Source organism: Xyrauchen texanus, chromosome 23 (genome assembly GCF_025860055.1).
Source record: "Xyrauchen texanus isolate HMW12.3.18 chromosome 23, RBS_HiC_50CHRs, whole genome shotgun sequence".
Classification (NCBI taxonomy): Eukaryota; Metazoa; Chordata; class Actinopteri; order Cypriniformes; family Catostomidae; genus Xyrauchen; species Xyrauchen texanus.
The window spans coordinates 39013086-39037591 of NC_068298.1; the positions used below are offsets into that span (position 1 = coordinate 39013086).

Below are 24506 nucleotides of genomic sequence, written 5' to 3' on the forward strand. Positions count from 1 at the left end.
CGGGCCGGCCGTTTCTGAGCACGGGGAGTATCGGTTCCAGTAGGTTTGATTACAAACAATACCTATCACAGATTCATCATGGTCAGTTAACCATATTCAAACGTCCTGGTGGAACACCTTTAGTGATGTGGCGACTCACGATTGGTCACTTGTCCAGTCTGTTTATGCTTATCCTGGTTTCACAGTACCATGGTGGAAAGAGAAGACCGTGTCAACAACAAGCCCTAAAATGCATTACAAAATGGCCCAGTTCTGCAACAAGAACCATTTGGACCGATAGTGGAAAATCTCTTATACATTTAGTCAAATGTGTCCAAACTTTTGGCTGGTCATGCATACATAGTATCACACTGAGATGGCAGTGTATGAAATTTAAACAGCTCTGTCAGCTTGCAAGGGAGTTTTTAATATTTATTTATTTATTATGCAGATTTAACACAAGATATTGGAATTATGAAAACAGTAGTTACATTCAGTTTATCTGAAATTTGATGGGTTCTTCAGAAGCACTCACAACCGAAAAAACATAAAAGCTTGACATGTTCTTCCAACACAAGGGAAATGTTCAAGAAACTGTGCAAACAGCATTTCAGTTCTGTTGAAGAGTTGGGAGGTGATCTGCCAAGCCCTTTCTTGGAATATGCAGCATTTTTAAAAATGTGAACAGCTGTCATTTGATTAGCAGAAAATACACACTTGCCATAACACAAAATAAGGTCTGGCACCATGTAGATTTCCACTGGGATTAGTCGATAAGATGGAATCCATGCAGAAATTTGGATATGTGGTCATTTCAGATTTCTAGTGTGAAGATAAGACACAGAGATGGTAGTTTTACTCCAATGGTGGAGACCGCCATATATTCATCTATCTTTGCAAACACATATATTTCTCCCAAACTCTTCATACGTGACATAATACATGTTCACTTGAGAAAAAACTCTTCATTGATCACACATCCTTTACATTCAGATGACATGAACACGTCTGTCAAGATGCTCTTTTGAGGTGTGCTGGTAAAATAAGACAATAACATGATTGTGCTGTACAGAAGTCTCTTGGGTGCGATGATATTCAACAGAAGGCCCTTTCACAACTAGATTTCAGACCCCAGTCACGTCGGACTCAACAAGAGATCATAATGTCCTAACTAATCCTAAAGGCCTTTAGTGTCCGCTTCAAAATCCATCATATACAGATCAGCATTCATTAAAACAAACAGAGTATAGGGGTCAACTTCAAGCAGTAGTATAGCCATTAATGGAGAAAAAAATTCCATTATTTTCACACCCTCATGTTCAATATCATTATTATTTTCTCCTCCCATGGAACACAAAATATGTTAAAATATTCATACTACTCTTTTCCATACAATTAATGTGAATGGGGCCAGACAATGTAAAGCTCCATAAAACAGCGCCATATTGCAATATTCAGAAATGCAAATGAGATTTGAGAGCTGCAGCAGAAGAGAAGATTTTAACTGAACGACTGAAAGAAGATTTTGTGGGTAAGTCTTGTGGACTACCTTTTTGATACTTTCACAGAGTCATTTTTAGTGTTCGGATGCATCTGTCCCTATTCACTTTCATTGTAAGTAAAATAACTGCGAACATTTTAATACATTTCTCATTCTTTAAACGTCATTTACACATGAGGGTGAGTAAATAATGGCATAATTGACATATTTAGGTGAACTATTCCTTTAAGCGGTTGTATATATTTAGCTAGAGTCAAATATTAAAGGAATATTCCAGGTTCAATAAAAGTTAAGCACAATTGACAGCTTATTGTGGATAAATGTTGATTTGCACAACAAAATGTAGACGTACCCCTCGTATTTTTTGTTTGTTTTTTTAACAAGAATCTCAGTAATGGAGAAGCACTTATAATGAGCCCAGTCAATAAATACATGGATTCAAAAATATAGCCACAAGATATGAAAAAAATCACTTACTAACTTTATTTGGTTAACAGCTATATCAAATATTACAACTTTGCTTTCATGATGACGTAACATTCGTATTTTAGCCATCATGGAGTGGTCCCATTCACCAATATTGTAAGTGCGTTACGGTAACCACAATTTTTGTGTTGTTTTTACAAACACTTGGTATTCAACATTATGTCACAAATGCTGACGATAGAGCTTAACTTGCAATAAAACCAGGAACATTCCTTTAGAGAAAATACCAGACCACCAGTGAAACATTTGGATAAAAATATTGTTCTGTAGATGTCAATTTTACGATCATCCAGATTTCCTGTAGAACTGTTTGTACTGCAGTTGAAAAATGATCAGTGTTAACATTCATTATTAAGAGGATCTCCAGTCTCCATCGATTCACTGATAACTTCATAGACAGTAAAACAGCAGTTAATGGATTAATTCAGTAGCGTCAGGATTATTCAAACCAGAGGTAGCAGATCGAGATTTGTGTTCCATTAAAGTATTTTCACTCTTTCCAGCCCATTTTGTCCAAAGAATGTATTTTCAAATAAGTGTAGAGAACACTCACTGGCTGTTTTCAAGAACTATACCGAACCCCTTTGACCCGCAGACATTTAGCAGGCAGATAAACGCTGATCATTTTAAATATTAACAGCACTAGTTGGAACTTCTCAAGTTTAGCTTTTCCCTTCAGGCAACAAGTCTTTCCCTTAAAACAACTAGAGCAATGTCTCTTACGCATCAGACCAGGGCCAGACTCCATGACGGTTTCAAACGTTATATGATTAGGCTGAATGAAAGGCTCCAATGGTTATATGAGCTCATATGAGTGATCTTAAGATGCTTTTAGGAAACTCTTCTAAAATTGCACTTGATTCAGATTCTGAAATACGGTTGAAATATTAATACAAGACTTAAGTGTCTAATTTTTAGACAATTTTAAAACTAAGAACCCAGAATCCAAGGCAAACACATACAATTAAATCAGTTCAAATAAATAGGAATTTAAATACATTTGTGACAGCAAAATTCTAATGGGGTGAATCTCACGAAACCCGTCAAGAACATATTTCTACAGAGCACCTTGACAAGACAGGGAGGGATTATTTTTTTTATTAAAGTGTTGCGTTCCCTTGCAATAGCTTTATCCATCTCTAACCAAAATAAACATATTTTACAACTTTAACCATATTTTAACCATGCTACTCATGTTAAAACCATAGTAAAACAGGAAAATAAAAAATATGGTATTAATCAATATAATTTAATATAGTAACATGGTTAATTTGTACAATAGTTTCCACCATAAAAGTAATTTTATACTGTATATACAGTGTATATAGTATATAACAAGGGAACATATGACTATTTCAGAAAATTAATTCCCTTCCTGCCCTCTAGGGGGCTCTGTATTTCACCTTAGGACAAAAAAAAAATAAAAACATTATCAAATAATTGTGCTTTATTGTCAAATTAAAACTTGCATGATGCAATTTAACCACCCTGCCATTCTCAATCATAATGCAAAGAATAAATAAATAAAAATAAATAAAATTGCAGTACAAAATTATAGTTTTTGTTTCACTGCCTGTAATGTATCCTGATTTAAATAAAGTCAGTTTCATTTCAGTACTATGTAAGATTATTTTGTTAGAACTTATTTAATTTTTTTAATAATCGAGTACACCAACATCCCATCTTCCAAAACATGTTTTTTGTCTTACCCTGATTCACTACGGTAAGTCTGCAATTGAGATTTTTTATTTAGAGCTGTCGGGACAGATTTGGCATGAAATCGCAGGCATATGTCATTCGTCCTTGAGTGTTTACATCATGTCCGTGAGCTCAGAAAGAAATCGGCTGTGGCGCAACTCGCTGGAATGTCAGAAAAGCGATCGCAACAGCTGTGCAGCAGCACTGTGAAATCACTCTCCTCATGGATTTGTAACGGTTTGGTGAAGTTGTTTACCTGCTGTAATGCATGAGAATGTTTTCTGCTGTTATGCTTTAATGAACCGATTGTGTTCTAATCGCGATGAGTTTATAAGTATAAGTGAAGTTTTTGTTACACGTTTACAAATTTTCATAACTTTTGAGTATTTTATATCATTGCTGCAGTTTCGAGATTCCCAAAGTGTGTTTCCAACTATGTTTGCGCCGCGGTTTCTTTTATCCCCTCAATCACAGACATTTTTGTTATTTATTTTTTGCCAGACGGAGACCTAATGGTCTAAACGTTGCAAGCAAGAGTAAGCCAATAAAGTATTTTTGGAGCTATTTTTTTGTTCCTTTAAACAGATCCCCATGAATGTACGCTCATCTCAAATCGTTTATAATGTAGCGATTTCATAGCACAAGTAATGAACTTGATACTCTGTAGTAACTTTACTTCCAATGTTTAAGCGAATATCATAATATCAACATAAAAATAGTCCTCAAACCATGAGATTCATCCATAAGAGCCATCCGCATAAGAGCAATGCCGAATCACAACTGACGTAAAGTGTTCCTCCGCAAGAAACTTGCAGTTTTATGCTTCAACCGCAAGAGGGCAAAACGTTACATAGTGTAGCTTTAAAATACTGTATTGTACTGTATGAAAAAATGGTCATAAGAATCTAATGCGAATCACCCTTGATAATAATGGGATATTACTCAAATAAAACCTAACATTCCAACGCATTACAATAATGTGCATTTTTACATTCACAATGTAAAAGATGATCTGTACTGTATACACACATATATATTTAGATGGAATGTGACCTGGACATGTTTTCGAGAGATTCACCCAAAGAACAAATACAAATCATATCAAACTGTGGGTAGTTTCTTAGGAGACAATCATCATGTTCGTGTTTTGATAATTATGAGTTCAATTGTAGACATCCGTATTGTCATTTTGGCCGGTCCGCTCAGCAGTCATATTACACTGAATTTATGTAATGCATCGCTGTGGTCTCATGAGGACTATCTTTCTTGTTGGTCAGAGGTAGGCTTAATCTCCGCCTCCTCGGTGGGCGTGTCCAGTACTGGATTAACAAATCCCTCAAAGTCCTCATCGCAGTGGTCTCCACTGTCCTCGGGATGTGCACTGATGAAGTCGTTCTCCCACTCCAGCGCGTTGGAGTCCTCAGAGGTGGAGGTGGGGCCGCTGCCCAACTGATTCCCCCCGGGACGAAGCGCCGCCCATAAAATGTCCTCTTCTGTTTTGGAACGCTCCCATGCTGGACCCATCTGATTCATTCCTGTTGAATTTCATATCTTAACTAATTACATTGAAGAGGACAAAAGGAATTGAAACCATTTACTTGGAAGCAACTTATTGTGCTTGATACTTCAGTTCACGCTATTCAAGTTTAGTTACTTTACAAAATATTGTTAATCGCTTAATGATATTGATTTAGATGTGTCAGCACATTTTAAATGTCAATCTCAGACTGCAGCCCTTGGATGAGGCATTTAAAAGGATTAAACAGCAAAAGGACAATTCAAACTTAGATGCAATGGATGAAATATATCATTACTCAAATTATTTTCTGAATGCAGGAAGTAGATGTGTGATGTCACTCACCCTCCTCATCCTCCCACTCTAGGTCCAGTGAGGTGGCATCAGTTTTACTGGTTAAGTCCCAGCTGCCCTCCGTGTTTGGGGTGACAACGTTCGCCTCAGAGCTCAGTCCTTAACACACAAGAGACACAAACGCTCAGAACTAACAGATAGTCCCGCCCCAAAACTTACGCCATTGGTTGAGACAATGTTGCGGTGTCAGGCTGGAATGGCCACTCAATACAAACATCAAATGTTGAAAGTGCCACAGAAAATATCATCTTGTCAGGCTCACATTAAATTGGCCTGTTTTTTTTAATCTTTCGGAATCTTCTTATCTTAGTTCTCCCATCATTTACTCGGCCTTATGCCGTCCCAAATGTGAAAGGCCTTTTTTTACTTTTGACATTTTACACACACACACACACACACACACACACGCATGCGCACGCGCGCTGCGCAAATTGAATGAAATCCCAGATGCAGTTTATTGTGCTTTTCCAATCCTAATCAATAATTACCAGAATGAAATACATAAAATAATAATAATAAAACAAGATATGGTACAAAATGCAGGACTTTTAATTATAGAGATGCCCAAAATGCATCTGGGACTCTTATTTTGAAATGTCTGTGCTTCCAGTTGGGAAAGTGACTGATTCAAACTGCTAACCAGATCTCCTGATTTCAAGTTATTCGAGTTATTTTTGGTTAATTCATTAAAAAGGTTCAAAAGAGTCAAGTGTGTATGACTTTCTTTGTTCAGCAGAACACAAACGAAGATTTTTAGCAGAATATTTCTGCTGTGTAGGTCCATACAATGCAAGTGAATGGTGGCATGAACTTTGAAGCTCCAAAGTGCACATAAAAGGCAGCATAAAAGTAATCCCTACGACTCCAGTGGTTACATCCATGCCTTCAGAAACAATATGTTAGGTATGGATGAGAAAAAAAAAAGGACTTAATTATTGATAAGTTTACTAAATCTCGACCTTTGACCGGCGACGACCAGTAGGTGGCAACATGCAAGAAGAATGTGAATCTGCAAAAAACACAAGAAGAATGTGCAGTGAAAGTGGAGATTTATAGAAAAAAGGACTTAAATATTGATCTGGTTCTCACCCTAACCTATTATATCACTTCTGAAGACATGGATTAAACCACTGGAGTTGTATGGATTGTTTATGCTGCCTTTATGTGCTTTTTGGACCTTCTGAGTTCTGATCACCATTCACTTGCATTGTATGGACCAACAGGGCTGAAATATTCTTCTGAAAATCTTAATTTGTGTTCACCAGAAGAAGACAGTCAAACACATCTGGAATGGCATGAGGGTGAGTAAAGACGTTCCATTTTTTATCCCTTTAACTCACATTTACTGAATTGTGAAAGATGAAGCTTGTCAATTTTTAGCTGAAGCAGCTTCCGCTTTCACAAACTCGTCACATCCCTTTCAGTGTCGAGCTTTACAGCGAGTAATCAAATTAGTTGTGTTAAATGGTAATTCCAGCACGATGGTTCCAGGCCAATTGTCCGATGTATTTTTCGCCCCCATTTTGATTGACAGGATATATACGCCCCTGACCTTCGGCTGCTTTTATCAGCTGAAAACTGATATTTGGCCGATACATCCGTACATCTCAAATTGTAATCTACAGCATTTTCAGTGTACATCTGTACAAGTGAAATGTGGCCTCTGGGTGATTTACGAGAACCAGCAGTGCTTGAGAACTCACTGTTACTGCGAAACGCTTCAGACTGAGCTTTCACAGTCTGCAGGTACACCTCGAACTCTCCATCCGGAGGTTTACTGGAGAAAAACACACAGTTATAAAACCATCTGCAATGTAGAGAGACTGCAGTATTAAGAGTTTGAATTTAAATCAGCACTTTTTACTCGTACCACAGTATAAATGTAGAAGTTATTGCTCATTGAATAAATGTGATTAATCTTATTAATGAATAAAAGTAAAATGAATGAAGATATTACCGACAGATTATTCAATGATTGAAACATTTGTTATGTGCAGCACTTATTACCATGTCATTTCTTAAATGTCACCTTGTACATTTAGATAATCAGACTTACGGTTTGTGACGAAGGTCATTGCTCTCTGGTTCTGCTCTGGGTTTGGTCCTCTTTGGCTTCCTCTGAAAACAGACCAAATTAACAATAAAAGCTCCCTTCCACTAATATCCCAACAAGCTCTACAATACCTTGCATCTCTTAGTATTTCCAAAAAATAACATGGCAAAAATGATTTCTAACTCTGTGTGCCACACACCAATGTAATACCGGCAGATGGTAACACACATATGATACAAAGCAAAATAAAACACATTAAAACTGAACAGAGACATGAGGGCAAATAAAGGAGAAAACAATAAACAAACAAATTAAGAGAAAATATGACAATAGATGTTAGGAGATAAGAGAAACTTGGTTTCATCTGGTCTGATAGATTTAAGGGGAGAAGACTTTTAACTGCATTGTTTGCAGTTATGAACATTTGAAAAAAAATGTAGGGATATCCCGATACCATTATTTTATTGAGAATGAGTACGAGATCCGGTCCTTGCCATTACGATACATGTTTTTTTTTTCTTTTTCTGAATTCGATATTCAACCGTTTATTTCAATTTAATCAACAAACAGTGTCTAAATAAATGAATTAATTAGAACTTTAATAAAATAAATATAGGATCACTTTAGTTTTAAACATAATATTGTATTATTTTTATGAAATAATGTGCTTTATACAGAACCTCACAACACAATCCAAAATGCAACATTGGAGCTATATTTTGTTAAATAAAGTGCTGCACAACAGAGCCTCACAGATGTGAGATATTAAATACAATACAATTACAATAGATGCATTATCATTATTAATTATAATAGTATTACAGTGAATATTATATAACTATTCATTAGTGATATATTTATGTCATACCTTCCTGCATTTAAATGGAACTTTTATTTTGGGTTTTTTCATTTCTGGTTCGTGTTCTTGACATTAGGTTCCCACCTCTGTTAAAGCAGGTTGTTACTGCCATTTAATTGAATAAATATGTATTCTGTATGTGGCTAGTGCTACAAAGTGTATTAGTGCTCGCCCCCCCACCCCACAACACCGGCTTCACACATTTACAAGCTCTCACATTTGAAGCACGCAGCACATGCAAACCATATCTTTGTCTTAATAAATCGCAGCCTTTGCCGTTTAATAATCACACAAGAACATATCGTCAGATGGTATCAGAGCATTTTTACGAGTACAAGTGTATTAGCATGGTATCGTACCAGATTCAGACACCAGTATCGTATCGGGACATCCCTATAAAAAACAATTGCTTTGACTTTTACTAGTATAGCATTAGCATTCAACAGACTTACATAAACAGTTGGAAAAATGTCAAGAGCCTTCAATTCCTTTCTAACTTGTTAAATTACAACCTATAAAAGACTAATCTAATTTAGTTTGAATAAAAATAGCAAGCAAATGTTATATAGTGTTTGACTTTATTAACTGTAACTGTTAGTGTTAAAATCAGATTTGACTAGATTGTGACAGAGTTGAAGGCATGTCATAGATGAAAGGTGTGGCAGAAGCCACAATGGGTGGGGTTAAGAGAAGGGCTGGGCGTGCTCAGGGCAAACGCCTCACCTCCTTTAGCTTTCGCTCCTTAATGAGCCGCGCTGCCTCACGCTGGGCTGCAAATATTGCCTCCTCTTCTAGCCTTAACTTCTCCTCTTCTGCCACTAACTGGGCATAAATCACAAAAGAAAGGGAGGGTTAACTAAACACAGAAATAAAAGGGTGAAAAACAATGGAAAACATCAAAGGAAACCATAAAAACTCACGATAAACAGTAACTTTAAAATACTGCTGATTTAGTTTGAAACATTGTTTGAAATTCAGTCAACATGAAATCATAATGGAAGCGCTTATTGTGCACGATTTATGAGTGCACATTCTTCTAAAGAAAAAGTTTGCCTTTCATCAAAATGTACAAATTTGCCTGGCCTCTGAAATGCTTTTCCTTTTTGGATGACATCACCAAGACCTCTTATTCTCGTCTCTCATCAAACCACCTGGTTCCATTTGGGTAACGCCCACATTTCATTATCTTAACGATGGATAAAATCAAGTTCAGCCATAGTTTTCTATTCTATTTTTTCCTCGAACATCCTATTTGCTCAGAAATATGTTCAATTAAAGACGATAAATGGGTTGCTAATGGAATTTCATGTTGACTAAATAAGACCGAGAGCAACAGTCGGGTTCCGGAAGTAAAAATCACATTCACTTTCTCCGTAGACAAATTGATTTTTAATGAGAATTAAAAAATATTTGTAGCCAGCCTAACATGAGCTCCAAGGTTGTAAATCAAAGGTATATGCTTCTGAAGCCATCAGTCCAATTCCAGAAATTCTGCTGAAGAACTACACTACTCATACTCCACCAATCACAGAATCTTGGCATATAAAGCCCACCAAGCTCTGCAGTGTCCGCCCTCTTCCATGACACACTGTGCATGATGCAACGGAGTTGGCCTCCCTACACTACAAACTACTTTTATATTTGTTTGTATCTGAATAATTTGCTAAAATAATTTATTCTAAATACAGTGTTGTATCTTGGTCTTTTTGTCTGTTTTTCAAATATTTGTTACTTTAATTCAAAATTTGTAATGTTGTAATTCACCTCAGAGCTGGTTGGTTTGGTTAATGGTTCAGAACTCTTTTATGAAGGATTTTATGAAATCCCTACGGAAAAGAATAAGAAAAATACATCCGGAACCAAGATGGCTGCTCAAGTGGGTGGGCACTGTTGTGCTCCATTGAAAGTCTAACTAAATATTAGGTAATGTTGAACCACCACAAATTATGTATTTCAATTATACATTCTGTAAAGTCTGTAACTGAAGCTCTACAGTAAGAATCTAGCATAAACTAAAGCAATGATGTTGACAGTGCTGATGGAGACACAGATGTGACCTGTAGTACCTCGGCATTCAGCTTTTCGTCGATCAGCACCTGTTTGTCTGAGATAGCACCGTAGCAATGCTCCTTCAATTGGCCAATCTCCTCCTCGCTGATAGGTCTGGGCCAATGACAGGAAAGAGAGTAAAGGTCAAAGCCTTCAACAGCCTATCACCAACTCTGTGAGCTCAAGTCATGTGGTGCACAGCTCTGAGACAAACATCAGTGATTCGGTTGAAGCGACAGACTCGAGAAAACTCTGAAGGGTTTTTGATGCATAAGAATGCATAAGATGCATTTTGAGGGTGTGGAAAGAAATTATCATTGGTCAATGGATGCCTACGTCAGAATGTATTCAAATGGAATTTCCAAATTCCTACTGTGAATGACTTCCATTTTGGAAACTCATGTGGAAATCTTCAGCTTTGATTTCGTAGAGAAGTCAGAACCCAGGGCGATTTAGAGTCAATGATAAACATTGAGTCAAAGTTTCTATATTACATGATTACAAACCTTGTTTAGCAAACATTTGCAATGACAGGTGTTCAAAACATGGTTAATTGCACTCTCTTTTGATTATAGTAAACCTGTCGAAGAAATGCTAGCATTGCAGCATCGTTTATTGGTTTGGTTGCGGACGTCTTTGTTGACAAAAAATGTAGTGCTGAATATCACAACTTAATCTCAAAATTAAAAAACTAAGGCTGCTCTTTGACATGTTTGTCACTGAATTTTGAATTGAGTGAAAAGTCTAATCAAGCATTTCAATATCATCATTGTTTACAGGACCAAACATTGCTGTCACATCAGTGTACTCAAGCCCATCCCAGGTACGTTACTTGGGGCAATAATGTTAGCTTATTACTTCATGAAACATAAACCGAATATGGAAAATACCACATTGTTACTAATAGCAAAGGATTATGAATAAAACAAGCCCAAACACAACATAAGATGCATAGATCTTAAAATAATCCTCACGGAGCGACAAGAGATGGCATGAGTGAAACGAATGTGCTTGTATTTTACGAGTTTTGACTATTCGATCTGCAGATGTTTTTCCTGTTCCCATTATGATTATTGCATTTACATTTCATAAGTTATACAATGAAACTGTCATTGAGGAGCGCTGCAATAAGAGTCTGTGAATCAGATATGCATGTCCACAATGCGCACACACTACGCATAAACCACCGCTGCACTCAAAGTCTGGCCACTAGCATTAATATTACAGCACATATAGGGAGATTAGGGATTGTATTGAGTATTTTGTTATTTAATGTAGGTCATATGCTGTTAATTTATCACCTCATTTTGGTTTAAAGCATTATTACAGCAGTTAGATGTTCATTATTCTCTCTCAGTGACCGATTCGTCAGGATTACAGTGAATACTCATTTAAATGGGCACCATACAGTTTATGCAAGTGTATTATCATGTATTTCTTATTCAAATCAGCATACATCTTTAATTTCTGGATCATGTTGCATCTGGCTAACTTTTATATGGCATCACTTCAAGCTTCTAAACAACACATTTTTAAACGAGCAGCTACTATGGCAGTAAACAATACATTGTATTCTAAAGCAGCTTTTTGTATTGTCTTATCAATGATTAACACTTCTGCCACAAGAATGTAATGCATTTTAATTATCTGAATATTTTTTATTATATATATGTATAATCTTTAAATATTTAAAGATAACTATAATATATTGATATAAATATGTATAATCTTTATATATTTAATTATTGTTATATGATGGGCTCTCTCAGCACATATTTGTATATGCGATTAATGAATCGGGACACCATGTAATTAATTAGATTAAAAATGTTAATAGATTGACAGCGCTAATACACACACAAACAGGTGGCCAAAACTTTGGAATAATGTCCAGATTTTGCGCTTATGGAAAGAAATTGATACTTTTATTCACCAAAGTGGCATTCAACTGATCACAATGTATAGTCAGGACATTAATAACGTGAAAAATTACTATTATAATTTGAAAATAAGGTTCAGAACTTCTTAAACTACTTAAAAGATTTCTCATCAAAAAATCCTCCATGAGCAGCAATGACAGCTTTGCAGATTCTTGGCATTCCAGCTGTCAGTTTGTCCAGATACTCAGGTGACATTTCACCACACACTTCCTGTAGCACTTGACATAGATGTGACTGTCTTGTCGGGCACTTCTCACGCACCTTACAGTCTAGCTGATCCCACAAAAGATCCATAACACTCTTTTCCAATTATCTGTTGTCCAATGTCTGTGTTTCTTGCCCACTCTAACCTTTTCTTTCAAAAGTGTATTTTCTTTGTAATTCTTCCCATAATGCCTGCAGCCCTGAGTCTCCTCTTTACTGTTGTACATGAAACTGGTGTTGAGCGGGTAGAATTCAATGAAGCTGTCAGCTGAGGACATGTGAGGCGTCTATTTCTCAAACTAGAGACTCTGATGTTCTTATCCTCTTGTTTAGTTGTACATCTGACCTTCCACATCTCTTTCTGTCCTGTCCTGGCAGTGGTCCTTTGTCTTTGAAGACTGTAGTTACACCTTTGTATGAAATCTTCAGTTTTAAGGCAGTTTCAAGCATTGTATAGCCTTCATTCCTCAAAACAATGATTGACTGACGAGTTTCTAGAGAAGGCGGTTTCTTTTTTGCCATTTTTTACCTAATACTGACCTTGAGACATGCCAGTCTATTGAATACTGTGGCAACTCAAAAACAAACAAATTAAATGTTAAGCTTCATTTAATTAAACAAATTGCTTTCAGCCGTGTTTGATATAATGGCAAGTTTCTATGAATCTGGCATTTCTAGTTCTAAATGATTAATTTAGCATTATTACTCATGTATAAGGTGTTGGAGTGATGGCTGCTGGAAATGGGGCCTGTCTAGATTTGATCAAAAATGACTTTTTTCAAATAGTGATGGTGCTGTTTTACATCAGTAATGTCCTGACTATACTTTGTGATCAGTTGAATTGAAGTACCAATTTCCTTCTGAAACAGCAACATCTGTACATTATTCCAAACTTTTGGCTGCCAGTGTATTTATAATATATGTATGTATATATATATATATATATATATATATATATATATATATATATATAATAAAAATATTCAGATAATTAAAATGCATTACATTCTTGTGGCAGAAGAGTTAATCATTGATAAGACAATTCAAAAAGTGGTTTTAGAATACAATGTATTGTTTACTACCATATTATTGATCATAAGTCAATCATTGGCACACAGTTCACAGCAATCCATTACACAAGTGAATTTGTCAATCAGTTGGAGATTTATTATGAGGGCTTGTTTAAGAGCCCGTCAATTTCAACAAGCGTCAGACATGCTTGTGTAGCATCTCGGGTGCGTTGCGTCATAAACATAATATTTTTATTTCACCGTTTCAAGTTTAATACTCAATCTTTAAATGCATCTTGAGATCCCTTAGTTCACATTTGTGCTCCTTCAAGTGTTTTGAACGCAAGAACGTAACGCATGTCTGTGCTGTGGGTTGTTTTCTTCACTGTGCGTTGCTCATATACCTGCAATTTCACTTACTGACCTCTGGAGTAAACAGGTGGTATTACAAGCTTGCATTTCTCAGGAATCTTCCTTATTATGGTGCGATTAATTGCGTTATTTTTTTATCGCATTATTCTTTGTCAAATCAATCGCACTGAATTAACACGTTAAATCGACAGCCCTAATATATATATATATATATATATATCACACAAAATTTGCATTAAATTATCGGTATTGGCCCAGGAATTCCATTTTGGTGCATCCCTAAAATCAAGTCCACAATGGAATACTTCGTAGCATGACAAAACTAAACAATACATTTTTGAATAAATTGTACACAGAAATACAGCAAAGCAACAATATTAGAAATCTCATTAGAAGCAACTAAATTAGACAGGAAGAGACTGATTAAGGGTCCCCCTGAGATTTAACAGAATATACAGTTACATAAAGATATCTCATTTTATTACTACAAATACTTCAAATAAAATTATTGAGTATTGTTCAAGGATTCAACACCACTTTTTTTCTCTTTGTAGCAATCTGGTAGCTTGTAAACACAAATTTGTTAACCGGCAGACTGATAATAAACCCTTGCACCCTCACTGTGTAAATGTCTGTGAGCCAATCACATTGGAAGTTTTCTAAACAATGCACATTGGACGGTTCATGAACAGCTTGTAGGTTTATAATTTAAGGCTATAAGAGAGCACTAATCTACAGAAAATGGCAGCTGAGAAATAATGTCACTGCTGGAATTGTAACTGTCCTCCAAAACTCTAATTATGAGCAGAAAATCTTTCAGTAAGTGCCAAAAAATGTAGTTCACACCTGCCATGCCATGAACCAAATAGGAGCCAAAGTATGTGAAAGTCAGTCTAAATAACACTTCAAGATCATTCAGGCAATAAGTGACCCAATTCTAAAATACCAGTAGAAAAGTGAGGATTAAGTATAACATACCTGGGGCAGCTTTGTGAGCTCTCACCCTGGAAAAGAAGATGACAGTGCTGATGTTTGATAAAGGAGGAATTGTGTAAAAACTTGAGTGCTGTTCTGTAAGTGTGTTCTCACCTCATCACTCTCCACGAGGTTCTCAAACTGCAATGGAAGTAGAGAAGAGCAAAGTCACTAAAACTGCAGAGACTCTTGACAAAGACAATAGAGCTGTTCAGCCGTGATGTCAATTTGTTAGCAAACTCAGAAGGCTAATTCGCCATGGGTTCCCTTGTGAATTTCCTATGGGTTTTTACAATAGGGATTTTCGAGTTATAAGTTAAATAAGATCAGAGGTGAAAATTCCTTGAAGACACTTTTGCGTTTTGCTTTAGAACATAAATTACACACGATCATAGCTCAATTGTGGATTTGAATGCTGTGTTGTCTTTTAAAAATGCATGTTGCTAATCCATTTGGTTAAGGACTACAACAGTCATCCATTTCATAAAACATGTAGCTCACACGCTCATGGTAGTTGTAGTCCTTAATTAGCATTGTGATTACATGTGAATTTTTTTTGATTTTTTTAATTATCTTTTTTCACAGTAATGTCAAAATTAACGCTTAAGGTATGACTATGTGTAATTTATGTTCTAGAACAAAATGTGAAAGTTTCTTTAAATCAATTTTCACCACAGATCTTATGTCACTCGTAATTCACATATCCCTATTCAAAAAACCCATAGAAAATTCCTTAGGTAACCTATGGTTCCAAATTGCTAAATGTCTTCCAGGATTTTGGACTACAACTTGAACAGCTCTATATATTTATATAGAATACTCAGTTTAAAGAAGTTTTATATTACAAAGGCTGTACCTCTATGGTATAGTGTTCCCCAGCTGTGCTACTTCTGAAGTACTTTGACCTAGTGGCATACAAAGAATAATCAGACAGGGCTGGTTGTATGGGAGGATACATCCCTTGACAAAATGTATTACAATATTTTAAAACAAAATAGTAGTATCCAATATAACCATAACAGCATAAGTTGTTAAAAAAAAGGGACCTAAAAGATTACACCCTATCCATACAAAAAAGTACTGTGGCGGTACCATGATAAATATTGGATTGTTACAACATTATACCATGGTTCTGGATGATTACCATATTTGCATAACATGGTATTTACATGGTGTTCTTTAAAAAGTATGTTTGTAATACCACGGTACTTCCATATCTACGCCACAAAGAAGAAAAAATAAACACATGGTAATAGTAATACCATAGAAGTTTTTAGTATTCACTAGTACAGAAGGTTACTTGACTGATTAAGCCCACTAATGTTTCTTGAATCTTTATTGTCTGTAAAGTCTTTGTGTTGTTAGACACATACTCAACCCAAATCTGAGACACAGAGGAGGACAATGCTTGTCAGAATGAAGTTCAATATTATTATAAGTTCTTACAAACACACACACTTGCACTTTACTAGTTGGATTTAAACATTAATAGAAATAAATTAAACACTAAAGTCCCCAGAATGGCCCTGGGAGCATTCACAACAGGACTCTGGGCGGAGCCCTTTGAGCTTTAAGTCTACTTATGCGGAAACCAGACGCGCGTTCAGAAGTCCGGTTCATTTGAACGAGTCGGTTTGTTCGAAAAGTCCGTTTCAATGAAGTAGCTCAATTCTATGTCAAAGGTGTTCTCAGAAGTGCCGGCGTGGAATTTCACGTCTACTTACATACAATTAAATAACTTTTTATTGAAACAAAGCTATTTGTAACCATATTGACGTAACTAGCACAGAGATTATAACAAATATTCTCCCAAACTGTAGATTGATTTGCAATCGCCTTGAGAACCGTTTCTGTCGAATCATTAAATGTTTCAAAACGATTCGTTGGCGAATCGGCTATCCCTGACAGGACTAATATCACAAGACTAGTCACATTTACCATACCAATAGTTTAATAACTAGTATTCATTCACTTCCAAGACAAATATCCAGAGATTTTCAGCTGTTAACCGACTGTATGGGTGTTTCCAGTGCAATGCACCTGATACCACAACCGGCAAATCATGCGGTACGCTGCCAAAGATCAAAATACCACTTTATATAATGCGTATTAAATAATGTAACAGTCCCATGAATGACTCACCCTCCACCTCTTTGGATTCTGTTTGCTTCCCTTCTGAAGAGTCCCAAACATTGCGCCCAGCAGTTCCCCATGACATGCACGGATCAGGTTTATTTATTTCAACTACTTTTCCATAGCTGATCCAGATGCTGCTTCTTTACACACTTCTTGGACGCGGGCACTTTATTCTGCATGACTCGTGTAAGCGCGTGCATGCGACCGGTTCGCGCAGGTGAGTCACCTGCGGACGCTTCGCTCGCTCGGCTGCATCATTCGTCGCCCGTGGGTCGTATTCTCACGTCCGGCCTAAAATCTTTATTGTTTCTTCTTCCTGACAACTCATCCATGTGATTCATGTTTAAACTACGGCATGCCGCGAGGCTCATATTATGTAATTATGTCTCCTAGACAGCAGGGGGCGCAAGAGATAATCCAAATCAAAATAATATTACTGCCGTAGCCTCTGGCACTCACTTGGGGTTCTGAAAACAAATATGATGTACTTATTAAAGCACAATCTACAATCACATTTTTATCATAGGACACAAAGATGAAAGACATTACAGCTTTACTTTATGTTATAACATAATATCCTGTACACCTGCTTTGAAATGACATTTGTTGTGAAAAGCGCTAATAAAAATGACTAGACTTGTGTTCCCTCACAATACCTTTTTCCATCCCTAATGAAAATTAACCTTGGCTTTACTGCAGTAACCATAGTGAACTATGGTATTTGTAGTAAAACCATAGTAGGCTAACCACAACATTTACCATTGTTTTAGTACAATAACTATTAGCATAATTGAATTTTTTTTCTTGCCATTGTACAATCAGGTTAAAATGTATTAGGTTTAGCGCCTTTGCTTGACCAGAGCATATTACAAAATGTCTGGTATACCTTTTAATAAATACTACAACATCAGCCGGATCTCACATCAAATTCATCAAGTGTGTGCCGATTTTTCTTTAGCCAAATACATTGACCAAATATGAAAACACTCATGAAGTGTTTCAGAGCATATAAACAAGTGTGACATCCATTTATATCCAGGAGAGGTCACCAGAAGCCATTTGTAAAAATAATTGTTTTCAGCTGAACATGCTGTAAAATGGTGAAGAGAAATGCTTATTAGTGGTGCTTGCAAAGCATCACTATTGTAATCTCACATACTTATTATTATACTTTTTATTAGTGGTGCTTGCAAAGCATCACTATTGTAATCTCACATACTTATTATTATACTTTTTATTTTTATTTTTATTTTTATATCTCTTAACAAAACTTCGGCACCTAACTCGTCCCGCACCGTTTGGCGTAGACCCACGAATGAGGTGTCAAATCGAACGGCCTATTGAGGACACGTGTGCTATGACTTTTATAAGCGATCGGGGGTACGGTATTTGCCCCAGGGGCAAAAAAGCGGCCGAAAAATCCCATTGACTTAACATTGAGACAAACTTTGACGCGTCACAGCTCCGAGCGAGGATTTCGCAGAAACGTGTGATTTGCCACATTTGAAGAGGCTGGCAGGCTCTGTAAGAGCATACCTCAATATGGGGTAAAAGTTGCACCCCTGGGGGCAGGAGCTGCCCAAAGTTGCCCCCATTGACTTACAATGGTGTAGGACGGCCCATGAAATAGGGATTTTTTATTATACATAGCTCTGGATCACAGTGTCATAGAGACAAGGGGCCTGCCTCATTTTACTAAGACGACCAATCAGTCTCTCAGGATCATTGCAAAGCTATCAAGCCACGCCCTAGCAACCATTTAGAGGACCTTAGCAACAAGTCCCATAGACTTCTAATGAAAGAGATCAAAGGGATATCTCCGGCTAGAAGTGTCATACCAACACAAGGGTGGTCTCGTTTGACTCGGGGCAGCAAACAGCCAATCATGAATCACCTCAACACTTCCTAGCCCCTCCCTAGCAACTATTGTCGAGCACCTTAGCAACCAAAATCCATAGAGGGATATCTTCCATTCTGAATGTCACAGAGGCATGGGAGTTGATTTATGTCATTCATACTGACAAGCAGCCTTTGGAATTTCATGATTGGCAGCTGCCAAGCCACTCCCTACCAACTACACATAGTACCCTAGCAACCGAGTAACAAATCACATATCTCTACACCAGAAAATAGTACAGACTTCTGGGTTGATTTATTTCACTCAGGATGGCAAGGAAACTTGATTACTATCACTATGGAAACTGCCTAGCAACCAGATGGGGTTACCCTAGCAACCGAGTAACAAATCACATATCTCTGCACCAGAAAATAGTAGAGACTTCCGGGTTGACTTATTTCAATAAGGATGGCAAGGAGACTTCATTACTATCACTATGGTAACTGCCTAGCAACCAGATGGGTTTACCCTAGCAACCGAGTAACAAATCACATATCTCTGCATCAGAAAAACGTAGAGACTTCTGGGTTGATTTATTTATGACCATAATTTTTGTTCTTTTCAAGCATGCTATTTGACGAGTTTTGCCACGGCAAGCACCACTCACATTTTCTTCAGGAAATGTACCTATCTAGTTTTTATTTTTATTTTTATTTTTATATCTCTTAACAAAACTTCGGCACCTAACTCGTCCCGCACCGTTTGGCGTAGACCCACGAATGAGGTGTCAAATCGAACGGCCTATTGAGGACACGTGTGCTATGACTTTTATAAGCTGATCGGGGTACGGTATTTGCCCCAGGGGCAAAAAAGCGGCCGAAAAATCCCATTGACTTAACATTGAGACAAACTTTGACGCGTCACAGCTCCGAGCGAGGATTTCGCAGAAACGTGTGATTTGCCACATTTGAAGAGGCTGGCAGGCTCTGTAAGAGCATACCTCAATATGGGGTAAAAGTTGCACCCCTGGGGGCAGGAGCTGCCCAAAGTTGCCCCCATTGACTTACAATGGTGTAGGACGGCCCATGAAATAGGATTTTTTATTATACATAGCTCTGGATCACAGTGTCATAGAGACAAGGGGCCTGCCTCATTTTACTAAGACGACCAATCAGTCTCTCAGGATCATTGCAAAGCTATCAAGCCACGCCCTAGCAACCATTTAGAGGACCTTAGCAACAAGTCCCATAGACTTCTAATGAAAGAGATCAAAGGGATATCTCCGGCTAGAAGTGTCATACCAACACAAGGGTGGTCTCGTTTGACTCGGGGCAGCAAACAGCCAATCATGAATCACCTCAACACTTCCTAGCCCCTCCCTAGCAACTATTGTCGAGCACCTTAGCAACCAAAATCCATAGAGGGATATCTTCCATTCTGAATGTCACAGAGGCATGGGAGTTGATTTATGTCATTCATACTGACAAGCAGCCTTTGGAATTTCATGATTGGCAGCTGCCAAGCCACTCCCTACCAACTACACATAGTACCCTAGCAACCGAGTAACAAATCACATATCTCTACACCAGAAAATAGTACAGACTTCTGGGTTGATTTATTTCACTCAGGATGGCAAGGAAACTTGATTACTATCACTATGGAAACTGCCTAGCAACCAGATGGGGTTACCCTAGCAACCGAGTAACAAATCACATATCTCTGCACCAGAAAATAGTAGAGACTTCCGGGTTGACTTATTTCAATAAGGATGGCAAGGAGACTTCATTACTATCACTATGGTAACTGCCTAGCAACCAGATGGGTTTACCCTAGCAACCGAGTAACAAATCACATATCTCTGCATCAGAAAAACGTACAGACTTCTGGGTTGATTTATTTATGACCATAATTTTTGTTCTTTTCAAGCATGCTATTTGACGAGTTTTGCCACGGCAAGCACCACTCACATTTTCTTCAGGAAATGTACCTATCTAGTTTTATTTAATCTACCCCCAAACAAAACCCAAATCTAAAGCTAACCATTAGTAGAGACAAAATGCAATGTTAGGGATAAAAATGCAAACTCCATATCACGCTCGTAATTGTTTATGCAAACCTGATTACTTGAGTTAGGATTGAACTGTGGTCTCCCATCCAACTGAAACAACATGCTGTCATGCCACAAGGATAAGTAGGCCTAATAGTTGTTGATCCGTTCCAAATATGTCCAATGGGAGATAGGGCATGTCAGTGAGTCGGCATAATGCTGCCGATTCTAGGGAATCAGAACTTTCGGAAACAGCATGCAGACTTCCTGTGTGATCATGTTGACCACACAAGCATCTTCACATAAGTTTTCCTGAACAATCACTGGGTGGTGCCATGATGATTCTGACTGCCAGATTTCTGTTTCTGGTCTCAATAAGAAGCGATCCAGAGGGAGAACAGCAAGCATTTAAGTGTTGTTTGGAGTTAAGGCCTGCTCACGCCAAGAATGATAACTATAAAGATAACTATATTGGTGTCCACACCAACAGACGATAACTTCCTGTGTCTACAGTTATGTTCACACTCTGCTTCTGTTCTACATTTTGCAAAGAAGCCAAAAGAAAAACAGACGCATACAACTTCAAACAATATATTCAACATAGTTACCTGATGTAATTTTATGCCTTAATGCCTTTTATTCATCACCATCAATACTGAAGAGAAATGCAGAAAAAAATGGCCGGTCCTTAAAGGGTAACTAAACCCTAAACCAACTTTTTGTAGTTAATGATCTGTAAGCATGGGGCTTTATTAGTACTGGTCATTGATTCAAGTAATTGTTTTGACATTTGTGTATAAAGTGTTTTAATTCTACAATATATGGTGTAAAAACGTCTGAGTGCTGCCCTCTTCAGGTTGAACGGTGGCTACTGCAGTTGAATTTTCTTATTGGCTGTTGCGGTACTTTGTGACGTAAGCGGTGACAGCTGACGTAAGCAGGTTCCAGCTCACCACGCCAGATTCATGTACATGTCGTCTTGTGACCGTGTGAGGAATAATAATAACATAGAGTCTGACAGCAGCTGTCAATTAATCGGTCACTACGAGTCTCAGGTGCCACCCCCCCCCGCTCAGCCCCGCACTCGGTTCGTTCCCTCTATTCCCGCCGGAGTCTGCCCACTTTTCCTGCATTTTCAAATATTTCTAGTGGGTGGAGTCAGACTCTGAGCAGGTGTTTAGTTACCCTTTAAGCAGGAGTTTTCATTTTGTTTGTGTGTAATAATAAGTGGCGATCCGGTTCTGGAATGTGTTAATTTGAAGATGAGTGCACGTTGCAGCTCGAGCCCTTTAACTTGGATGGATTTTGATTGGTTGTCAATGTTTTTATCGTTCATCAGCAGGAAAAAAATAAACTTCTCTTAAAATGCAACAATATTGTTCCTCTGTGTGGTTATTGTTATAGTTTTAATGTGGACTATTCTCTTATAGTTAGAATGATTTTTAAAACATTACGGTATTATAATTAACTTATCGTTATTAGTGTGAACAGGCCTTTAAAATGAATTTCAGGCTCAACTTGGGCAGATGTTAGCTATCATAACAACTAAAAATAGTCATTGATATCATCATAACTAATCTCGGACTATGTTATGTAACCACTCAGGTAAGGCACTGTCCTTGTGGTCATGGCAACTCTATAGTATCAGCACTATGGTGTCACTTGCTTTTTTGACAATTTTTACAAATGTAATACTCAAAACCTCACACTGGTTTTGAAACCACTGGAGAATGGAAATGGAAAACAGGCATCCGTTATGAATCGTGGCTCACATCCACGTTCTAGACAAAGGTGGATACCAAAAAAAAGGTACTGCAAATAGGAATAACCCTACAATTTATACCATTGTACATTTCTGAAAGGGCAGTGGAGTGCATTTAAAAAGTATGGGTGCACATATGTAGGCGTTCTACATCTAAGAGTCCTTTGGACATAGTATACTTACTTATGGACTCTGTCTCAGAAACAATGGGATCTTACGTATTACTTCATCAAAACAGAAATCCTGCTGAGTTTTTAAGGTCAAAGAGGATTAAAATCATATTAGCCAATGTACTTCAACGTTAGATTTCAGGGAGCACAAATTGCTCATAACAGCAGGTAAAGCCATGCGCCCAAATTGCTTGCCGGGTACAGCAACCCCACCTTTACGGGCCGTCAGTCTGAAACCTTCCCATATGATTGCATTTACACGCACATACAGATAACCACACACACACACACACACACACACACACCTGGTCCTATCAGCAGGCCACTAGGGTTCTTAATGAAAAGTAGATTATACCTGCAGACAGCAGACCACTGTACTCGTGACACCCCTCAAAAACACAGGTGGGACGACTGTTGTGTTCCAACAGCTTGGTAAAGGTGCTGGAAATACAGTGTCAGTTTGTGAAGGTGCCTGTCATTACCCATGATCATATACCATGAAGGTTAACCTCCAAACACATAAAATGACTCATTGCTTTCTCCTGTATGGAGATAATCCACCCCATATGGCTGAATATGGAAGTGTAATGAAGCTCTGTGTTCAACTGGATTTGCCAAATGTCTCTAATTCTTCACAGACACAAACTAATGTGTCTGTAGGAATTAGAGTGTGATTGATACGTTCTGCAATTGGCGCCTCCTAAACTGTCCCGTGTCATTTAACCTGCAAAAAGCTAATGAGACCTTCCTCAGTATTCAAGCCTGCAGCTGCAATCATGATGACAGATGACAGAATTGTCATTTCCGGCTGAACTATTCCTTTAAGATAACTTTAAAAAAAAAATACAAAAAATAAAAACATGCAAAAAATAACTTGCTACAAATTAAGATGTATTTTAGGGTGCCAAAACTATTTTTAGGGAAGAAGAAACTATGCTAGTTGAAGACTGTAGCTTCCCAAGCTACAAGCTACTCATACCTATGTCAGTGTAAACCAATGTAAGCCACTTTAACATACTTAAAAAAATGACTTTGAGTTTAAAGTAATTAAACTTCAGTCAGTCAATCTATTCTTTGTAGCTACACTACAAACTACTAACTAAAAGTAGCTAACTACATTGAAGTTGTTTGCGGTTCTGATTGTAGAATAGTGATATTTTGTTTGTGAACAAATCTATCTTTCTATATCGCCCATTCACCTCCATACACTGACTCATATTTTTTGTTCACTGAGGTCTCTCCCTATAGAAGCCAATGAGATCTACAGTAGTTTGAAGCACTGGACTGCTGTGGTGGCTTTTTTGGGCTATGAATATGACAAATACGCCCTTTCACTGAACTGGTCAATAAGTCTGTACGAGATGAGATAAACTTGAGGTAAACTTGTTTGCGAACGAAATGAACGACTCGGTCATATCGTTCAACAGCTAAAATCTGTTGACTGACTGCCGGATGAGTTATGAATAAAAGTGAGTGATAAGCACAATGACATATGGACATTATTGAAACTCATAGATATATATATTTTTTTATATAGCTTGATAAAAAAAAGTCATGC

At 37.5% G+C, this 24506-nt stretch overlaps 1 protein-coding gene across 3 annotated transcripts; it reads right to left on the reverse strand.

The window, feature by feature from the left end:
- Window positions 1-395: 395 nt before the first annotated feature.
- Window positions 396-17423, reverse strand: ap1ar (adaptor related protein complex 1 associated regulatory protein). 3 transcript variants are annotated; one of them, XM_052089337.1, is made up of 10 exons: window positions 17139-17423; window positions 15853-15901; window positions 15111-15137; window positions 15000-15025; window positions 10513-10609; window positions 9170-9268; window positions 7591-7652; window positions 7238-7311; window positions 5526-5633; window positions 396-5199 (listed from the first exon to the last, which is right to left on the reverse strand). In XM_052089337.1, exons 1-10 carry the CDS (start codon window positions 17207-17209, stop codon window positions 4922-4924), a joined length of 891 nt encoding a protein of 296 aa, XP_051945297.1. In that variant the 5' UTR covers window positions 17210-17423; the 3' UTR covers window positions 396-4921. The 3 variants fall into 3 exon arrangements, with proteins under 3 accessions (XP_051945297.1, XP_051945299.1, XP_051945298.1); XM_052089339.1 differs by lacking the exon at window positions 9170-9268 and having other exon boundaries at window positions 10543-10609; XM_052089338.1 differs by lacking the exon at window positions 9170-9268.
- Between the last annotated feature and the right edge of the window lie 7083 nt (window positions 17424-24506).

What these genes read in the sequence shown, in the direction of transcription:
- ap1ar (XM_052089337.1), bottom strand. Translation starts at nt 17,209, where the DNA reads ATGGGGAACTGCTGGGCGCAATGTTTGGGACTCTTCAGAAGGGAAGCA. An exon ending in GGGAACACTATACCATAGAG is followed by an intron (nt 15,138 to 15,852) that starts GTACAGCCTTTG and finishes CTTCCATTGCAG; the next exon opens with TTTGAGAACCTCGTGGAGAG. An exon ending in AGGAGCGAAAGCTAAAGGAG is followed by an intron (nt 7,653 to 9,169) that starts GTGAGGCGTTTG and finishes GTCTGTTTTCAG; the next exon opens with AGGAAGCCAAAGAGGACCAA.